Source organism: Chrysochloris asiatica, unplaced genomic scaffold (genome assembly GCF_000296735.1).
Source record: "Chrysochloris asiatica unplaced genomic scaffold, ChrAsi1.0 scaffold00125, whole genome shotgun sequence".
NCBI classification, from domain to species: Eukaryota; Metazoa; Chordata; class Mammalia; order Afrosoricida; family Chrysochloridae; genus Chrysochloris; species Chrysochloris asiatica.
In genome coordinates, this window is record NW_006408643.1 from 3,733,125 (window position 1) to 3,749,372 (window position 16,248).

A 16,248-nucleotide genomic window follows, 5' to 3' on the forward strand; every position below is an offset into this window, starting at 1 on the left:
ACTCCCGTAAAGATTTACACCCTCGGAAACCCTGTACAGGGTCGCTATGGGTCGGACCCGACTCGACGGCACTTAACAACAACAACAACAACAAAAGAAGCAGATTAGGCACCACCGAAATAAGGAGGGAAAAATGGGGAAACCTTGTTGCCACATGGAGATCTCCAAGGAACTGAAAACGAGAAACTTGAGAAAGACAAGAATTTTACCCAGAACCACCCATCTTTTAGTTAGCAGCACTGTGCTTAGACTTGGTGAAGTTCCCAAGGTTCCTTTTCACAGGCATTGTTGCTGTTGTTGTTGTTAAGTGTTGTTGAGTTGGTTCCGACCCATAGTGACCCTGAATAGGGTTTCCAAGGAGCAGCTGGTGAGCTTGAACCGCCAACCTTGCAGTTCAAACGGCTTTGCAGTCTGGTGCGTTAACCCACAGCGCCACACCAGGACTCCATTGTTCCTGTTAGGTGCAATCAAAACCTTCCGTGCAACAAAACAGACCTGAACACTGCCCCGCGCTGCTTCATCCTCAGAGCCCTTGCTATGTTTGGGCCCATTGTTACTACAACCACTGTGTCAATCCATCTCATGGGGTGGGGGTGGGGGGTGTCTTCTTGTTTTTACTCTGACCCTCCATGTTACCAACCATGATGTCCTTCTCCAGGGACTGGTCCCTCCTGATGACATGTCCAATGTCCCTGAGACAAAGTCTGGGGTGGAGCTTTACGATCTGAGCTTTTGGAGATGCAATTCAATCTATCACAATGAACTTTAGGACAGAGAGGGGGCTTGTTTGAGGACCTGAAGATTTAAGAGCTGTGGGATTCCCCACTACCTCTCACTTTAGTACATTCATTTAGCGCGATGGCTCCGTAGATAATCACTGGACTTTGAACTACAAGGTCACGGTTCTAACCCACCAGTTACTCCATGGGAGAAAGATTTTTCTGCTCCCACAAAGATTTACAGCCTCAGAAACTGTATACAGGGTTGCTATGAGTTAGAACTGACTCGACGGCACTTAATCACAACTTCAGAGTCCAACTGCAGCCCAGAGAGGAGACAGATGGGTGACCACGCAGTTACAATGAGGGTTAGTCCAGTTGTGATGGGAAGCAGAAAGAGCCCTGAGCCCAACCTGGGGGTCAGTGGAGGGGACTTCTAAGTTGAGTCTGGGAGAAAAAGGAAGAGTTAGGCGGGGGACGATGGATTGTCCTGGTGTTGTAGGATTTAGGCGTTCCAGCTGCAAACTGAAAGATTAGTGGTGGTTTGAACACTCCTAGTGTCTCTGCTACCCAGAGAAGTGACCACCTAGAAAACTCTATGGGCCTTCTCTGTCTTCTCTGTCACACCAATGACAACAACAGGTGGGTGAAGATTGGGAGATAGGGCGTTGATCAGGTGACGGAGTGTGGATTGGAGGTTGGGAGGCCAGGAGAGAGAGAGAGAGAGAGGTTATGGAAGGGTCCTGGGAACAGTGGAGAGCAAAAATGCACAGGACTTGGGTACAAAGTTAAGGTGTCACCCAAGTCTTGGGTTTGGGGACCAGAATGACATGAAGTATCTCTGAAATAGGAGCAGGTTTGGATATAGTGTGGAGATCTGGGGTCTGACACCTTGACAGGGGTCCTGGCAGGCTGTGTGCAAGTCCTGTCAGTCATGGGGAGACGGGGTGGCAGCATACAGCTATTGGGGTGCAAGGCAGCTGGAGCGCCCTGAGCCTCAGACAGCCGGAGTGATGGGCCTTTATTAGCTCGCGAGCCGTGCGGGTTTAAAATAGCATCGTCGCAACAAAAGCAATTTGCCTTCTGAATTTTCATTCTGAACGGTTGATCTGCTTTTAATCAAGCAAGGCGTCCCAAAATGCTCTTAATTACCCTGAGTCAAGGGCTCGGCAGTAATTTCGATGTCGAGTTTCGGGCAGGCGTGATGAGGTTTGCGCAAAACAGGTTCCCAGGCGATCAGCCAGCTGAGAGGGACACAGGTTGCCCCAGGCACCCGAATTCCATTTAGAACTGTTGAGTTGGGGGGCTGTCGGCCTGGATCAGGCCTCGAGGCAGGAGGTCAGAGTCAGGCTTGACCTTTCGGCCTTCTGAGACTCGGCTTCCTCATCTGCTGTTATTAGTTGTCATTAAGTTGGTGCCAACTTGTGGTGAGCCCGGGCACAATAGAGGAGATGCTGTCCAGTCCTGTGGAGTCCTGTCCCTGTGATCAGTTGAGGACTGGACTATTGTGATGGGCAGGGCTTTTAATTGGTTGATTCCACTGGTAGAAGCTGATTGCCAGGACTTTCTTCAGAGTCCATCTCAATCTGGAAGCTTCTTTGAAACCTGTTTAGCATCCAAGCAACGACTGACAGGCAGGTGGGGGCTGTGCATGAGAGTGCCCCGGCCGGGAATTGAACCTGGGTCTCTTGCGTGGAAGGAGAGAATGCTAACCCTGAGCTATCTATCACTGCTTTTTTCAGTATGTAAAATTTGGACAATGATTCTGATAACATTCGAACTCTTCCTAACCTCAGGGCCAAACAGTTAATCAACTGTTTAATGCATTCAACCAATATTTATTGAACACCTGCTGTGCTCTGGTAGCGTAGTGGTTACGAATCAGGCTATGAGCCACTAGGTCAGCAGTTCAAAACTGCCAGCTGTTCCGCGGGAGAAAGATGAGGCGTTCTGTTCCCGTAAACATTTACAGCCTCGGGAACCCTGTGCAGGGTCACTATGAGTTGGAACCGACTCCACGGCACATAACAACAACAACAACAACTGTGTGCCAGGAGTCCTGATGTGTTGCTGTAGGATAAGCATTGGACTACTGACTACAAGGTCGGCAGTTCAAACCCACCAATCACTCCTCGGAAACCTTATACAGAGTTGCTATGAGTCAGAACAAACTTGACGGCACTTAACCACAACAACAACAGCTGTCAGACCCTGTTCTAGGCTCTGGGAACACAGACAAGCAGTCTTGCCTTTGGCGCCTGGTTGGGGGCGGATGTAGGGAAAGGAGGGGAGGGAGGCAGTCTTGGCACAATTAACACACGACATTTCATGGATTCTAAGATGTGTATTTTGCACGCTTTAGCGTCTCTGGAATTGGGCTGTTTCTTTGCCTGTGCCATGATTAATTGGCAGTGTGGTTTTCTTTCTTAGCAGGAGATAAAATAGTGGTGTGTATTATATTGGACGGCATCTCAGTCGCTGGAATACAGTAATAAGTAAGTATGTTGTTGGGTGTGTTAGAAGGTGAGAGATGCTACCAGGAGGAAAAACTAAAGGTGGTACTTTCCAAAGGCTTGCAGGTAAATCCGAGGGACAAGATGTGCAGTCCACACCAGACTGAAAACATCTGCTAGGAATCCTTGGGTGGAGCAAATAGTTAAAGTGCTCCTGACTTATTGAAAGGTTGGAAGTTCAAGTGTACCTAGAGGTACCTTGGAAGAAGGCCCTGATGATCTACTTTCAAAAAAAAAATCAGTCAATGAAAACCCTATGGAGCATAGTGCTCCTTTGACCCACACAAGTCAAGAGTCAACTCAGCGGCAACTGTTTCTGGGAAGGATGGGAAGAGAGCTCTGGAAAGTCTCTCCCTCACTGGCAATGAAGGAAGGCTCTGACCCAGAGCTGGTTTAAGTCCTCTCTCATTGGCTAGAACTAGTAACACAGTCCTGCCCAGTCCAACCAATCACAGAAACCAGGATAGACCAGCCTATCATGTATTCACGCAACAATCAGCTACTGCTACGTGACAAACGTCTGCCGAACCTCCGTGGCATACAACCTAGCCAAACTAAACCAACTCCTGGTGACTCCGTATGTATCAGAGTAGAATTATGTGCATATGGTTTTCAATGGGTGATATCTCAGAAATCGATTGCCAGACCTTTCTTTCGTGGCATGTCTGGACTTTTTGGTTAACTGAGCCTGTTAACTGTTGCATCATGCAGGCATCCCTCAACAAGCATTTGTTTCTCATGCATGCATCTGCATGTCAACTGGGCTCAGTGGTCAACTCTGATATCTAGAATGCCTCCATTTGTTTCTGATCTTACTGGCACTAACAGCCGTTCAAGGCATATTTGTCTCATGGCTAAAGGAAGGAGAGCTTGAGGACAAGAAGAAACATACACTATCTCTGCAAGTCTGGCCTCAGAATTGGCTCACTGTCACTTCTACCCACAATGCCTTGGTTAAAACAAGTCTCATGGCTGAGCCTGACATCAATGGGGCGGGGCAGTATAATCTACCTGTGGAATTAGGGAAGAACTCATTTTGGTGAATAATCATCTAATCCTTCACATGCCACAAAGTGAAGTTGAGAATTATTGGATGAAAACATGAATAGTTGCCGTGCATAAGAAAGATGCATGAATGCCCAGGTTGGAACTGGGACATCCAGGGGGAGATGAGCTTCAGGTACAGCTGGATCCAGGAACTCATTTTTTTTTTTTTTCCCTCACTCTGAATTGATATGTTCTTGGGCAGAGACCCATGAGATTACAATGAGATTATACTTGGAAAACTTCTTAGCCTCAGGACAGACAGTTGATTGATTGACTGATAGTTTCATTTATTCATTCAACCAATATTTACTGAGGCCTCAACCAAATGATTTGCAGCAGCTGTAACCTTGTATCGTTTCGGGTTCAAGCCTGCACGCCAGGAACAGCTTGCATTACGATATCCTATTCAGGTGTCAGATCTCTGAGATAGCTCTCCACAAAGCAACAGCAATCGCCACCCCTTGATTGGCATATAAAATGAACAAATTATACCTTCTTTTCCCACTGCTCCGGGTCACACCAAGCAGCTCATCCACCAAGAACAGAAGGCTTTTTGCCCCTCATACCCCCTCCCAGCGCCTGCTCACGCAGTACCTCCCCCCAACCTCAACTTCCCCCAAGGGGAAACGGATTAGACAATCAAAGTATCACAAGCTCCCAGGGGTCTGGGCTGAGTTCTTTGCCTGAATGCCTGACCCTGCAGTCCCTTCTCAGTTCTGACCACAAGCGCATTTGCTCAAACCCAAGTCAGAGGCCCTGGAATATGAGCCTTTTGACCGAGGTCAGAATAACAGGGCAGCAGCCAACCTGGAGTTTGTTTAATTGACTCACATTTAATTGGCTACCTTCCCAGAAGATACCCAGGTGGGAGAGTAGGGAAAGGGGGCAGGCCAGATTCTGGAGTTGCCCTGGGCACACGCTGACCGCTCCTCCCAACCTCCTCAGTGCCTTGTCCAGCTCTCCAGTGAACCACAGTCTACTGCAGACCCCCTAGTCCCAATGACCCAGATGATGGTGCAGGTAAGAGAGCACTGTATGGGGAATCCACACACAACAACAGATTTGGGTCCAATTCTCTACTCAGCTGTTTCTTCATTGTGTCTTTGACTTTGACCAGGTGGCACCAACAGCTACATGCGTTGTTACTAACGGAAAGGTCAGAGGTTGGGATCCACTCAGAGGCACCTTGGAAGAAAGGCCTGGTGATATTTCTGAAAGGTCACAGCCATGAAAACCCACTGCCAGGAGTTAAAATCAATGGCAGCTGATCAAAGGAAGAGGGCATCAAGAGCATCTCATAATGCTGTTGTTGTTGTTGTTGTTAAGTGTCTTGAGTGATTTCCAACTCATAGCGACCCTGCATAGGGTTTCCGAGGAGCGGCTGTTGAGCTTGAACCATCAACTTTACAATTCAAACCAACCTTGCAGTCCAGCGCATTAACCCACAGCGCCACGCCAGGACTCCCATAAAGCTGTTGTTGTTGTTAAGTGCCGTCGAGTCGGTTCTGACCCATAGCGACCCTGTAAAGGGTTTCTGAGGAGCAGCTGGTGAACTTGAACCGCCAACCTTGCAGTTCAAACGGCTTTGCAGTCTGACGCATTAACCCACAGCGCCACACCAGGACTACAAGGTGTTAATACATGAACTGCAGAGGTGGCAAATTTTATCTGTAAAGGGGCCAGACAGTTAAGAATTTTTGCCATTGCAGGCCAGCCACCTCTGCTGCTGGGATGTGAAAAGGACACTCTAGATGGTATGTGAAGGAATGGGCATTTTAACAAGGGTCAAGGCCATGTGGTGGAGTGTGGCTTCCCTGGGTCAGCAGGCAGGACTGGTAACAACAGATAGAAGGTAGGTGCTTAGGATATGAAGACCACTGTACCCAGACCTGTGTAAACCCAGGTCATCCACTTCTGGGCAGGAAATGTTCTTCTGGGCATGAAATCTCCTTTCATCTCAGCCTCCCACATTGGAAGTAGACTAGAGTGCTGGACACTCAAAAATGGCCACCACTCATCTGTCAGTTTCTTGTACTTTGGTGGCTTACGTGTTGCTGTGATGCTGGAAACTATTCAATCAGTATTTTAAATACCAGTTGGGTCTCCCATGTGGACAGGTTTCAGCTGACCTTTCAGAATAAGCCAGACTAGGAAGAAGGAGAGATGGGGTACTTCCAAATATTTAGTCATGGAAAACCTATGAATAGCAGTGGAACACTGTCAGCTAGCACCAGAATACTGAATATTGAAACATGATGAAGAGCACCAGAATATTGTCAGATAGAGTTCTGAAAGATGAGCCCCTCAGGTTGGAAGACACTCAAAATACGACTGGAGAAGAGCTGCCTCCTCAAACTAGAGTTGGTTGTGATGACATGAATGGAGTAAAGTCCTCGGGACCTTCATTTGCTGATGGGGCACAACTCAAAATGAAGAAAAACAGCTATAAACATCTATTAATAATCAGAACATGGAAGGTACAAAGTATGAATCTAGGAACATTGAAAGTTGTCCAAAATGAAAAGGAATGCATAAAGATGGATATCGTAGGCATTAATGAGCTGAAATAGACTGGTATTGGCCATTTTGAATCTGACAGTCACATGGTTTACTATGCTGGTAATGACAAATTGAAGAGGAATAGCTTCGTATTCATCATCAAAAAGGACACTTCAAGAACTATCTTGAAGTGTAACATTCTGTGATAATATCCATATGCCTACAAGGAAGACCAGTTAAAACAACTATTATTCAAATTTATGCACCAGCCACTAAAGCCAGTGATGGTGAAATTGAAGAATTCTACCAAATTCTTCAGTCTGAAATTGATCAAACACAAAATCAAGATGTATTGATAATTACTGGAGATCGGAATACAAAACCAAAAGGGAAGAACACACTCAGCATTTCTCAAGCTGAGGGAACTGAAAAAAAATTCAAGCCTCAACTTGCTATATTGAAAGAGTCTATGGAAAAAATATTGAATGATAGAGAAAGCATCAAAAGAAGATGGAAGGAACACACAAAGTCACTGTACCAAAATGAAATGGTTGATGTTCAGCCACTTCAAGAGGTAACATATGATCAAGAGCCTATGATACCGAAGGAAGAAATCCAAGGTGCACTGAAGGTGTTGGCAAAGAACAAGGCACCAGGAATTGATGGAATACAAATTGAAATCTTTGAACAAACTGATGTACTGGAGGCACTCACTCATCTATGCCAAGAAATTTGGAAGACCTGGACTACTGATTGGAAGAGATCTGTATTTCTGCCTATTCCAAAGAGAGGTGGCCCAATGGGATGTGAAAACCATCTGACAATATCATTAATATCACAGGCAAGTAAAGTTTTGCTAAAGATAATTCAAAAAACGCTGTAGCAGTACATGGACAGAGAACTGTCAGAGGTTCAAGCCAGATCCAAATGAGGATGTGGAATGTGGTTATCATTGCTCTTGTCAAATAGATCTTGGCTGAAAGTGGAGAATATCAGAAAGATGTTTACTTAGCCTTTATTGATTATGCTAAGGCTTTCGACTGTGTGGATCATGACAAGCTGTGAACAACATTGCAGAGAATGAGTATTCCGGAACACTTAATTGTGCACTTGAGGAACTGGTACCTAGACTAAGAGACATTCATTCAGACAGAACAAGGGAACACTGAATGGTTCAAAATTTGGAAAAGTATGCTGGGGTTGTATTCTTTCACAATACTAATTCAAACTGTATGCTGAGCAAATAGTTTGATAAGCTGGATTGTATGAAGAAGAATGTGGCATCAAGATTGGAGGAAGACTCATTAACAACCTGCGGTATGCAGATGATACAACCTTGTTTGCTGAAAGGGAAGATGCTTACTGATGAAAGTCAAAGACCTCAGCCTTCGGTATAGGTTGCACATCAATGTAAAGAAAACAAAAATCCATACCACTGGACCAATAAATAATACCATGATAAATGGAGAAACAATTAAAGTTGTCAAAGACTTCATTTTGCTGAGATCCATCTTCAACACTCATGGAAACAGCAGTCAAGAAATCCAATGACGTATTACATTAGTCAAATCGGCTGCACAAGACCTCTTTAAAGTGTTCAATTGCAAAGATGTCAGTTTGAGGACTAATGTGGTCCTGACCCAAGCCAGGGCTATTTTCAGTGACCTCATATGCATGTAAAAATTAGATAATGAATAAAGGAAACCACGGAAGAATAAATGCATTCATATGGTTTTGGAAGAGAATATTAAAGGTACCACAAAGTGATAAAAGAACAAACAAATCTGTGTTGAAATTACAACCAGAATGCTCCTTAGAAGCCAGGATGGCCAGACTTCGTCTCTCATACTTAGGACATATTATCAGGAGGGACCTGTTCCTGGAGAAGGACATCATGCTTGGTAAAGTGGAAGATCAGCAAAAAAAGAGGAAAACCCCCAAGCAGATGGCTTGGCACAGTGCCAGCATCCGTGTACTCAAGTGCAGCAAGGAGTGTGAGGTTGGTGTAGGACCAGCCTGCAGCCCAACGCTTAACTAACGCGCCGTGTGAAGAAAGCAAATACATCTCTTCAATTATCTTCCTACCTTTGGAACTTCACCCTCCAACTCAGTAACCACTATCCAGGAGTGGCTATTTAAATTTAAATGAATGAAAAAGAAATACAATTTGAAACTCAATTTCACAGTTACACTCAACAGTTTCAATTCCTCCATAGCCATGTGTGGCTAGCAGCTCCCTTTGTACCTGTTTGGTGCAGTCGAGCTTTGTACCTGTTTGATTCATAGAGGACAGAACAGAATTGCACCAGAAGGCTTCCCATGCTGTGAACTTTTATGGTAGCAGATCACCAGGCTTTTCTTCCATGGAACCGCTGAGTGGGTTCGAACCACCAAACTTTTTTTTAGCAACTGAGAGTTTAACCATGCTCTTTCCCACATGGTATAGGGCAGTTATAGAACACTGAGAGTACATTAAGAACAAAGTGAGTCTGTAACGTTTCTCAGCATGCGTTAATTCTCCCCTTTAAAAGGGTCAAGAGGCCTTGAGTTAGAGCTTTGAGTAACAGGGTTAGTATAAGGAGCTCTGAATCGGGCTGTGAACCTTAAGGCCAACAGTTTGAAACTACCAGTGGCTCCGCGGGAGAAAGATGAGGCGTTCTGCTCCCGTAAAGATTTACAGCTTCGGAAACCCTGTACAGGGTCGCTATGGGTCGGAACCAACTCGACGGCACTTAACAACGACAGGGTTTCCGAGTCTGTAAATCTTTATGGGAACAGAAAGCCTCATCTTCCTCCCTTGGAGCGGCTGGTGCATTCAAAGTGCTAACCTGTGATTAGCAGTCCAGTGCTTAATCCACATACTAATTTAAAGATTGCGTTATGGTTTCACTGCGGATCATTCCGTTGTTCCCCTTGTAGAAACCAGAGGATGCCCGTGAGCACGTGAGTCAGGGTCCCTTCATTGGCTCCCTCCTCTCTCGCGTCAAAGCCCACGTCCTTCCTGCGGCAGCCAGAGGGCGCCCGTGAGCACCTTCTTCCTCTGCCCACGACCCTTCCCCACCCCCACCTCCCACCGCAGGGTTCTGCCAGCCTGGCCTCCCTGCCCCACCCCCTCACCTCTCGCCCAGTGCCAAACCGGCCTCCTCCATATTCTTCCAACATTCCTGGCCCGGTCCTGCCTCTGGGCCTTTGCACAGGCTGTGCCCTCTGCTTACAAATTGTTCCTTCAAGGCTGCGAGTTTTTGCTCAAATGTCTCTTAAGTGAGAGTCTCATTTTTATCCTAATTCAAAACTGCAAATCCTGCCTGATATTCAAAGGAGCCCTGGTGTTGCAATAGTTAGGTGCTAGACTGCTAACTGAAAGACTGGTGGTTCGAATCCACCCAGCAACTCCACTGGAGCAAGACCTGGGAAATGTGATTCCATTAAAGATTGTCGTTGTTAAGTGCATCGAGTCAGTTACGACTCATAACGACCCTGTTTGGGGCTTCTGAGGCTGTTTATCTTTGGGGGAGTAGAAAGCCTCATCTTTCTCCATGGAGCTGCTCATGGGACCAAAATCCCTACCTTCTGGTTGGGAGTCCAAGAGCTTATCCTATAGAGCCGCTGCGCTTCCTCAGTAAAGACTTCAATCTAGGAAACCCACATGGGGTCGCTAGGGAGTTTAAACTGACTCCACTGTTCCATCGCCTAGTCTACCCTTCAGACAAGCGCCCGGGGCTCAGGATCTGGGACTCTCTGGACAGTGCTCCTAGGAGGAGGGTCTGGATTGCCCCTGCCTGCCCGTGACCTTGTCCTCAGCCTGGCCCGGCCCCAGCTCGCTCTGCTCCGCCCTCCAGGAGCTCAGCAATTCGCCTGCGCACAGATGCTAGACCGAGAAAATGAATTGGGCCTGGCTCGGGCGGCTTCCCCCCTGCTCTCCGTCAATAACAGCCATAAAGCAGAATTTATGCGGCGCTGCTGGCTCCGGATGGAAATGGGGGGGAGGGGCAACATTCTAGAAAAGTCAATCGCTCGCCAGGGGCGGCAGGCCGAGGCTGGGGCTTTGGGACAGAGCCACCTCCCTGCTGTCCTTCTGGGTGAACTGGGTGGGGAGGGAAGAGGGTTCCTGACTTCCCCTCTTCCAGGTCAGGAATCATGCACCTCATTTAGACTTCATGTTTATAAGCATGCCTAGGTTCCTGGTGTGGTGCTGTAGGATAAGCACTGGACTGCTAACTGCAAGATTGGTGGTTCAAATCCACCAGCCACTCCTTGCAAACCCTATACAGGGTCACTATGAGTCGGAACAGATTCGATGTCGGTATTGGGCTGCTAATAGAAAGATGAGTGGTTCAAACGTACCAGTTATTCCTCTGGAAAAAAATTAAGGCCTCAGAAATTCTATGGGACAATTGCATTTTGTCCTGTGGGATCTCTGTGAGTCGGAATCGACTTGTTAGCAGTGGGTTTGGTTTGGGGTTTGAACTGTGTGTCAGAGGAGCCCTGGTAGTGCAAAGGTTAAGACTCAGTTGCTAACGAAAAGGTTAGTGGTTTGGACCCACCGGTGTCTGTGTGGAAAAAGACCTGTGTTCCCATAAAAGTTCCAGCCTGGGAAACTGTATGGGGGCAGTTTTACTCTGATGTAATTGAATCAATGGCACACAACACCACCAACTGTGTGCCAAACAGTTAATGTACCCAGAAGACCCTCAGAAGAAAGGCCTGGTGATCGATGTTAGAAAAAATCAGTCATTGAAAACCCTGTGGTACACAGTTCCACCCTGACACACAAAGGTACTGTGTGCAGGCCCTGGGTTTTTCAGGATCGCTGACATTTAAACAAAAAAATGACCATTTAATGCCATTGATAACTTTTTTTGAGTTCTGTAACCATTTTTACTCGGAGTTGTTCCTCCACTATGATCCCACATTTATTGTTGTTATGTGCTGTGGAGTCGGTTCTGACTCATAGCGACCCTGTACAGGGTTTCCAAGGCTGTAAATCTTTACAGGAGCAGAATGCCTCATCTTTCTCCCACGGAACAGCTGGTAGTTTTGAACTGCTGGCTGTGAGGTTGGCAACCCAATTTGTAACCACTACGCTACCAGAGCTCCTATGATCCCACATAGATAGATCTTAAAAGAACACAATGCTCAAGGCAGACGTTTTTTGCTAGTTAAGTGAAACTATTCTTTGGTTTTAAGAAGACTTCGGGGATATTTTTGGTTTAAGGTTTAAAGGTGATCTCAGGGTTCTCGTTTCAGAGCCTTCATGGCTCCAGGAAGTCTGGAGTCCATGAAAATTTGAAATTCTGTTCTGTATTTTCCTCCTTTTGATCAGGATTCTTCTATGGACTCTTTGATCAAAACATTCAGTCATGGTAGCTGGGCACCATTTAGTTCTTCTGGTCTCAAAGCAAAGGAGGCAGCTGTTTATGGAGACAATTAACCAGCCACACGTGCTAGCTCCAGCTCCTATTCCTGACTCTCCTTCCTACTCTGCGGAACACTAACGTTTTTAGTTCTCCTAACATCATTGGGAAGGAGCTCTGGTAGCGTAGTGGTTATGAATCAGGCTGCGAACCGCAAGGTCAGCAGTTCGAAACTACCAGCTGCTCTGCGGGAGAAAGATGAGGCCTTCTGCTCCCGTAAAGACTAACAGCCTTGGAAACCCTGTGCAGGGTCACTATGAGTCGGAACCGACTCCACGGCACACAACAACAACAACATCATCATTGGGAGATCACTGTTGTCATGGTGACCCCATCCCCAACAGAATTCTGTCCTGTCCTGGACCATCCTCATCACTGGTTGCTGATCTGACTAGTGACCCATGTGGTTTTCACTAGCTGAGTTTTAGAATTTCATCACCAAGCTTTTCTTCCTAGTCTGTTTCAGTCTGGAAGCTCCTCTGAAACCCATCCAGCATGCTAACAACAAGAAAGTATCCACAGATGAGAGGAGAATAGGGGCCAGGAAACAAACCCAGGTTCCCCACAAGGGAGGTGAGAATTGAGCCATTGAGCCACCATTCCCTCATATTGAGATATAGGGGGGTTGCACAGGAAGAAATTTACAAAGCTGAGATTTGAACCTGGGATGTCTGGACCATAGATTAACTACTGTTTGCTGCCACCTTTACTTTACTGGATATCTTTCCTGCCGCCCTGGGATGCTCAAAGAGGTCTCAGGGCAGCTGTAACTCAGGTAGTGAGGGGTGGAGTTTGGGTTGAAATTCACATCTGGTGAATGCTCTTGGCTCTTTCTTGACCCTAAGAACATGGTGGCTAGGGGTTCCTCTGGGGAGCCTTGGTGAGCTTATTTCACGAACTTGATTCTTATTTTCAAGGAGCCCTAGTAGTTTAGTGGATTTAGTGTTGACCTGCTAACTGAAAGGTCAGCGGTTCAAATCCACCTCGGGAGAAAGATGAGGCAGTCTGCTCCCATAAAGACTGACAGCCTTGGACACCCTATGGGCAGTTCTCCTCTGTCCTCCAGGGTGGCTGTGAGTCACAGTCCACTGGATGGCAGTAGGTCTGGCTGTCACACTTGCTCCTGGCTGAATGAAGGGTCTGTGGGGACTGGATGGTGAGGATGCAGGCGGCCAGCTGGGGGACACCTGTTCCCATCACTCCTTCCAGTCTCCAGTAACTCGGGACTGCAGCCCTTCACTGGGTCTGTTGGGTTGTTGTGAGGTGCCATGAACAGCAGGCCTTTCTCCCAAGGTGCCTCTGAGTGGGTTCGAACCATCAATCTTTTCGGCTAGTAGTCAAATGCTCAACCATGTGCTCCAACCACAGAATCTTCTTAAAACCCTTCTGTATTCTAATCCAAGGAGTCCCAGTAGTGTGTGGATTACATGCTGGCCTGCTAACCACAAAGACAGCACTTGGGACCTACCAGCCATTCTGTGGAAGAAAGATGAGGCTTTCTGTTCCGGTAAAGATTTAGTCTCAGAAACCCCATACAGGGTCACTATGCATCAGAACCAACTCAGAGGCACACCACCACCATCATCACCCTCTCCAGGTGCCCTGGTGGCACAATGGTTGGTGCTTGGCTCATCTAGTGGTTCTACAGGAAAAAGGACAGACAATCTTCTCCCATAAAGATGACAGCTGAGGAAACCCTCATGGGCAGTTCTAGTCTGTCACCTGGGGTCCCCATGAGTCAAAGCTGTTCCACTAACAATGTGCTGATCCCTTGGATCAGGTTAATTGGTTTGAATTGTGTGTCAGAGGAGCCCTGGTTAGGGATAGTTAGATCAGCTCCTCTACCTTCCTGGATAAAGACTCATCTAGGTTTCTCTGTTGTTGTTAGGTGTTGTCAAATCAGTTCTGACTCATAGTGACCTTATGCACAACAGAACCAAACACTGCCCGGTCCTGCCAAGCTCACGATCATTGCGACGCTTGAGCCCATTGTGACACCATTGTGTTCACCCATCTCGTTGGGGGTCTTCCTCTTTTTTTGCTGAGCATGATGTCATTCTCCATGGACTAGTCCCTCCTGATAATATGTCCAAAGCACATGAGATGAAAATATAGCCAGGTTGAATAGGGTCTGCGTTCAAATCCCAGCTCTGCTGGGCAATCTTGGGGAAGTGTCTTCCCCTCTCTGGGCTCGATGTCCACATCTGAGAAATGGGACACTAATGGTACTGAGCAGGTGCAGAGTAGCAGGGTGCCCGTGCCCACCAAACATGCAAGGGAGGAAGCAATTTCACTTTTGTTCTCATTGCAGAGAGAAGCTCTCTCCGGAGCCCCAGCCACAATCCCCAGACCAAATGTAGCCGCTTTCTCCTGCAGACGCCGCAGGGACGGTTTTGATGGACATGTTTTTTGCACACACACAAAAAAACAACTGAAGGAATTGTATTTTGCCAAAAGTGTCAGCCAGAGAGAAAATATTTCCCGCCTCTCTGGCGAGTGTTGATGTGAAGGAGATTTGCGAGTGGAAGCACAGTATGCCCGTCTGCTACCCCTACACCAGCCTAGATCCAGTGTCCTTTGGGGCCTCCAACATGCCCCCAATCTGGCCCAGCCCAGTCCTCTTTTCCCACCCTGGCTCCTGACTGAGTTTTTTTCCTTTTGACACTCTGTTCTTTTGTTCTTTCTTTTGGAACCCTTGCCTCTGTCTTTCTCTACTGGACAAGTGTTATTTTGTGTGCCTTAAGCCAATTCCAACTCATAGCAACCCCATGTGACAAAGTAGAACTGCCCCTTGGGATTTTTGCAGTTGTCATCAATACACGGTAAGTGTTGAATGGATAAAAGATGTTAGAGCTCTGATTTGAAAAATGAGGAGTCGGCCTGGAGAAGGGGGAAATGAAGGAGACTTCCAGATGGAGGGCACAGCTGGTGCAAAAGCCCTGAGGCAGGACACAGCCTGGCAAGTTAGGGCAACACAGAGGAGTAAAGAAAACAAAACTCCTCACCACTGGACCAATAAATAACATCAGGATAAATAGAGAAAAGATTGAAGTTGTCAAAGACTTCATTTTGCTCAGATCAACCATCAACACTTTTGGAAGCAGCAGTCAGGAAATCAAATAACATTGGACAAATCTGCTACACAAGACCGCTTTAAAGTGTTCAAGAGCAAAGATGTCAGTTTGAGGACTAACGTGCGCCTGGCCCAAGCCAGGGTATTTTCAATAGCCTCAAATATATGTGAAAGTTAAACAAGGAATAAGGAAGACCATAGAATAATTGATGCAATTGAGAAGAATATTAAAAGTACCATGGACTGCCGGAACAACAAACAAATATGTGTTGGAGGAATCACACCCTGAATGCTTTCTTAGAAGCCAGGATGGCCAGATTTCATCTCTCATACTTTGGACATATTATCAGGAGGTACCAATCCCTGGAGAAGGATATTATGTTTGGTAACATGGAGGGTCAGTGAAAAACAGGAAGATCCCCAACAAGATGGATTGATCTAAGTGTTTAAGCAACAATGGGCTCAAACATAATGACAATAATTGTGAGGATGGTATAGGACCAGACCGTATTTCGTTCTGTTGTACATGGGGTCGCTGTGAGTCAGAACGGTACAAGCATCATCTATGAAGTGTGCTCTAGCTTGATGAAAAAGTTTTGAAATATTTTGATAATGACCAAAATGTGACCAAGAGACATGAAGTAAGCACATGCTTTTTAGAAAAATGGTGCCAACAGACTTGCTCTGGGCAGGATTGCCACAAACCTTCCATTTGTAAAAAACACACAGTTTCTGTGAAACACAATAAAATGAGGTGTGCCTATACTGGTTGGTTCTTGCAGCCTGCCTGTGGATGGCCGGGGTCTTCTAGCACTGACAGGTAGAGCCTCCCTCTGCAACTGCTTTAATATCTTTTTTTGCAAATCACAAATATCACAGATGTTTCTAGAACTCCTTTGAACCATACAGATCAGCAAACAGCAAAGGTCTAAAAGCCATCAACCCAAGGTCCGTTTTCTGCTTGCAGATAGATATGTCTGCTC

The 16,248-nt window shown here is 46.6% G+C and overlaps 1 protein-coding gene across 1 annotated transcript in view; it reads left to right on the forward strand.

The window, feature by feature from the left end:
- LOC102825007 (zinc/RING finger protein 4-like) overlaps nt 1-16,248 on the forward strand; it is a 149,194-nt gene that overhangs the window by 106,119 nt on the left and 26,827 nt on the right. Inside the window, 2 exon segments of the mRNA XM_006869027.1 lie at nt 9,698-9,801; nt 10,580-10,866. Of these exon segments, the coding sequence (XP_006869089.1) occupies nt 9,698-9,801; nt 10,580-10,866 (391 nt within the window).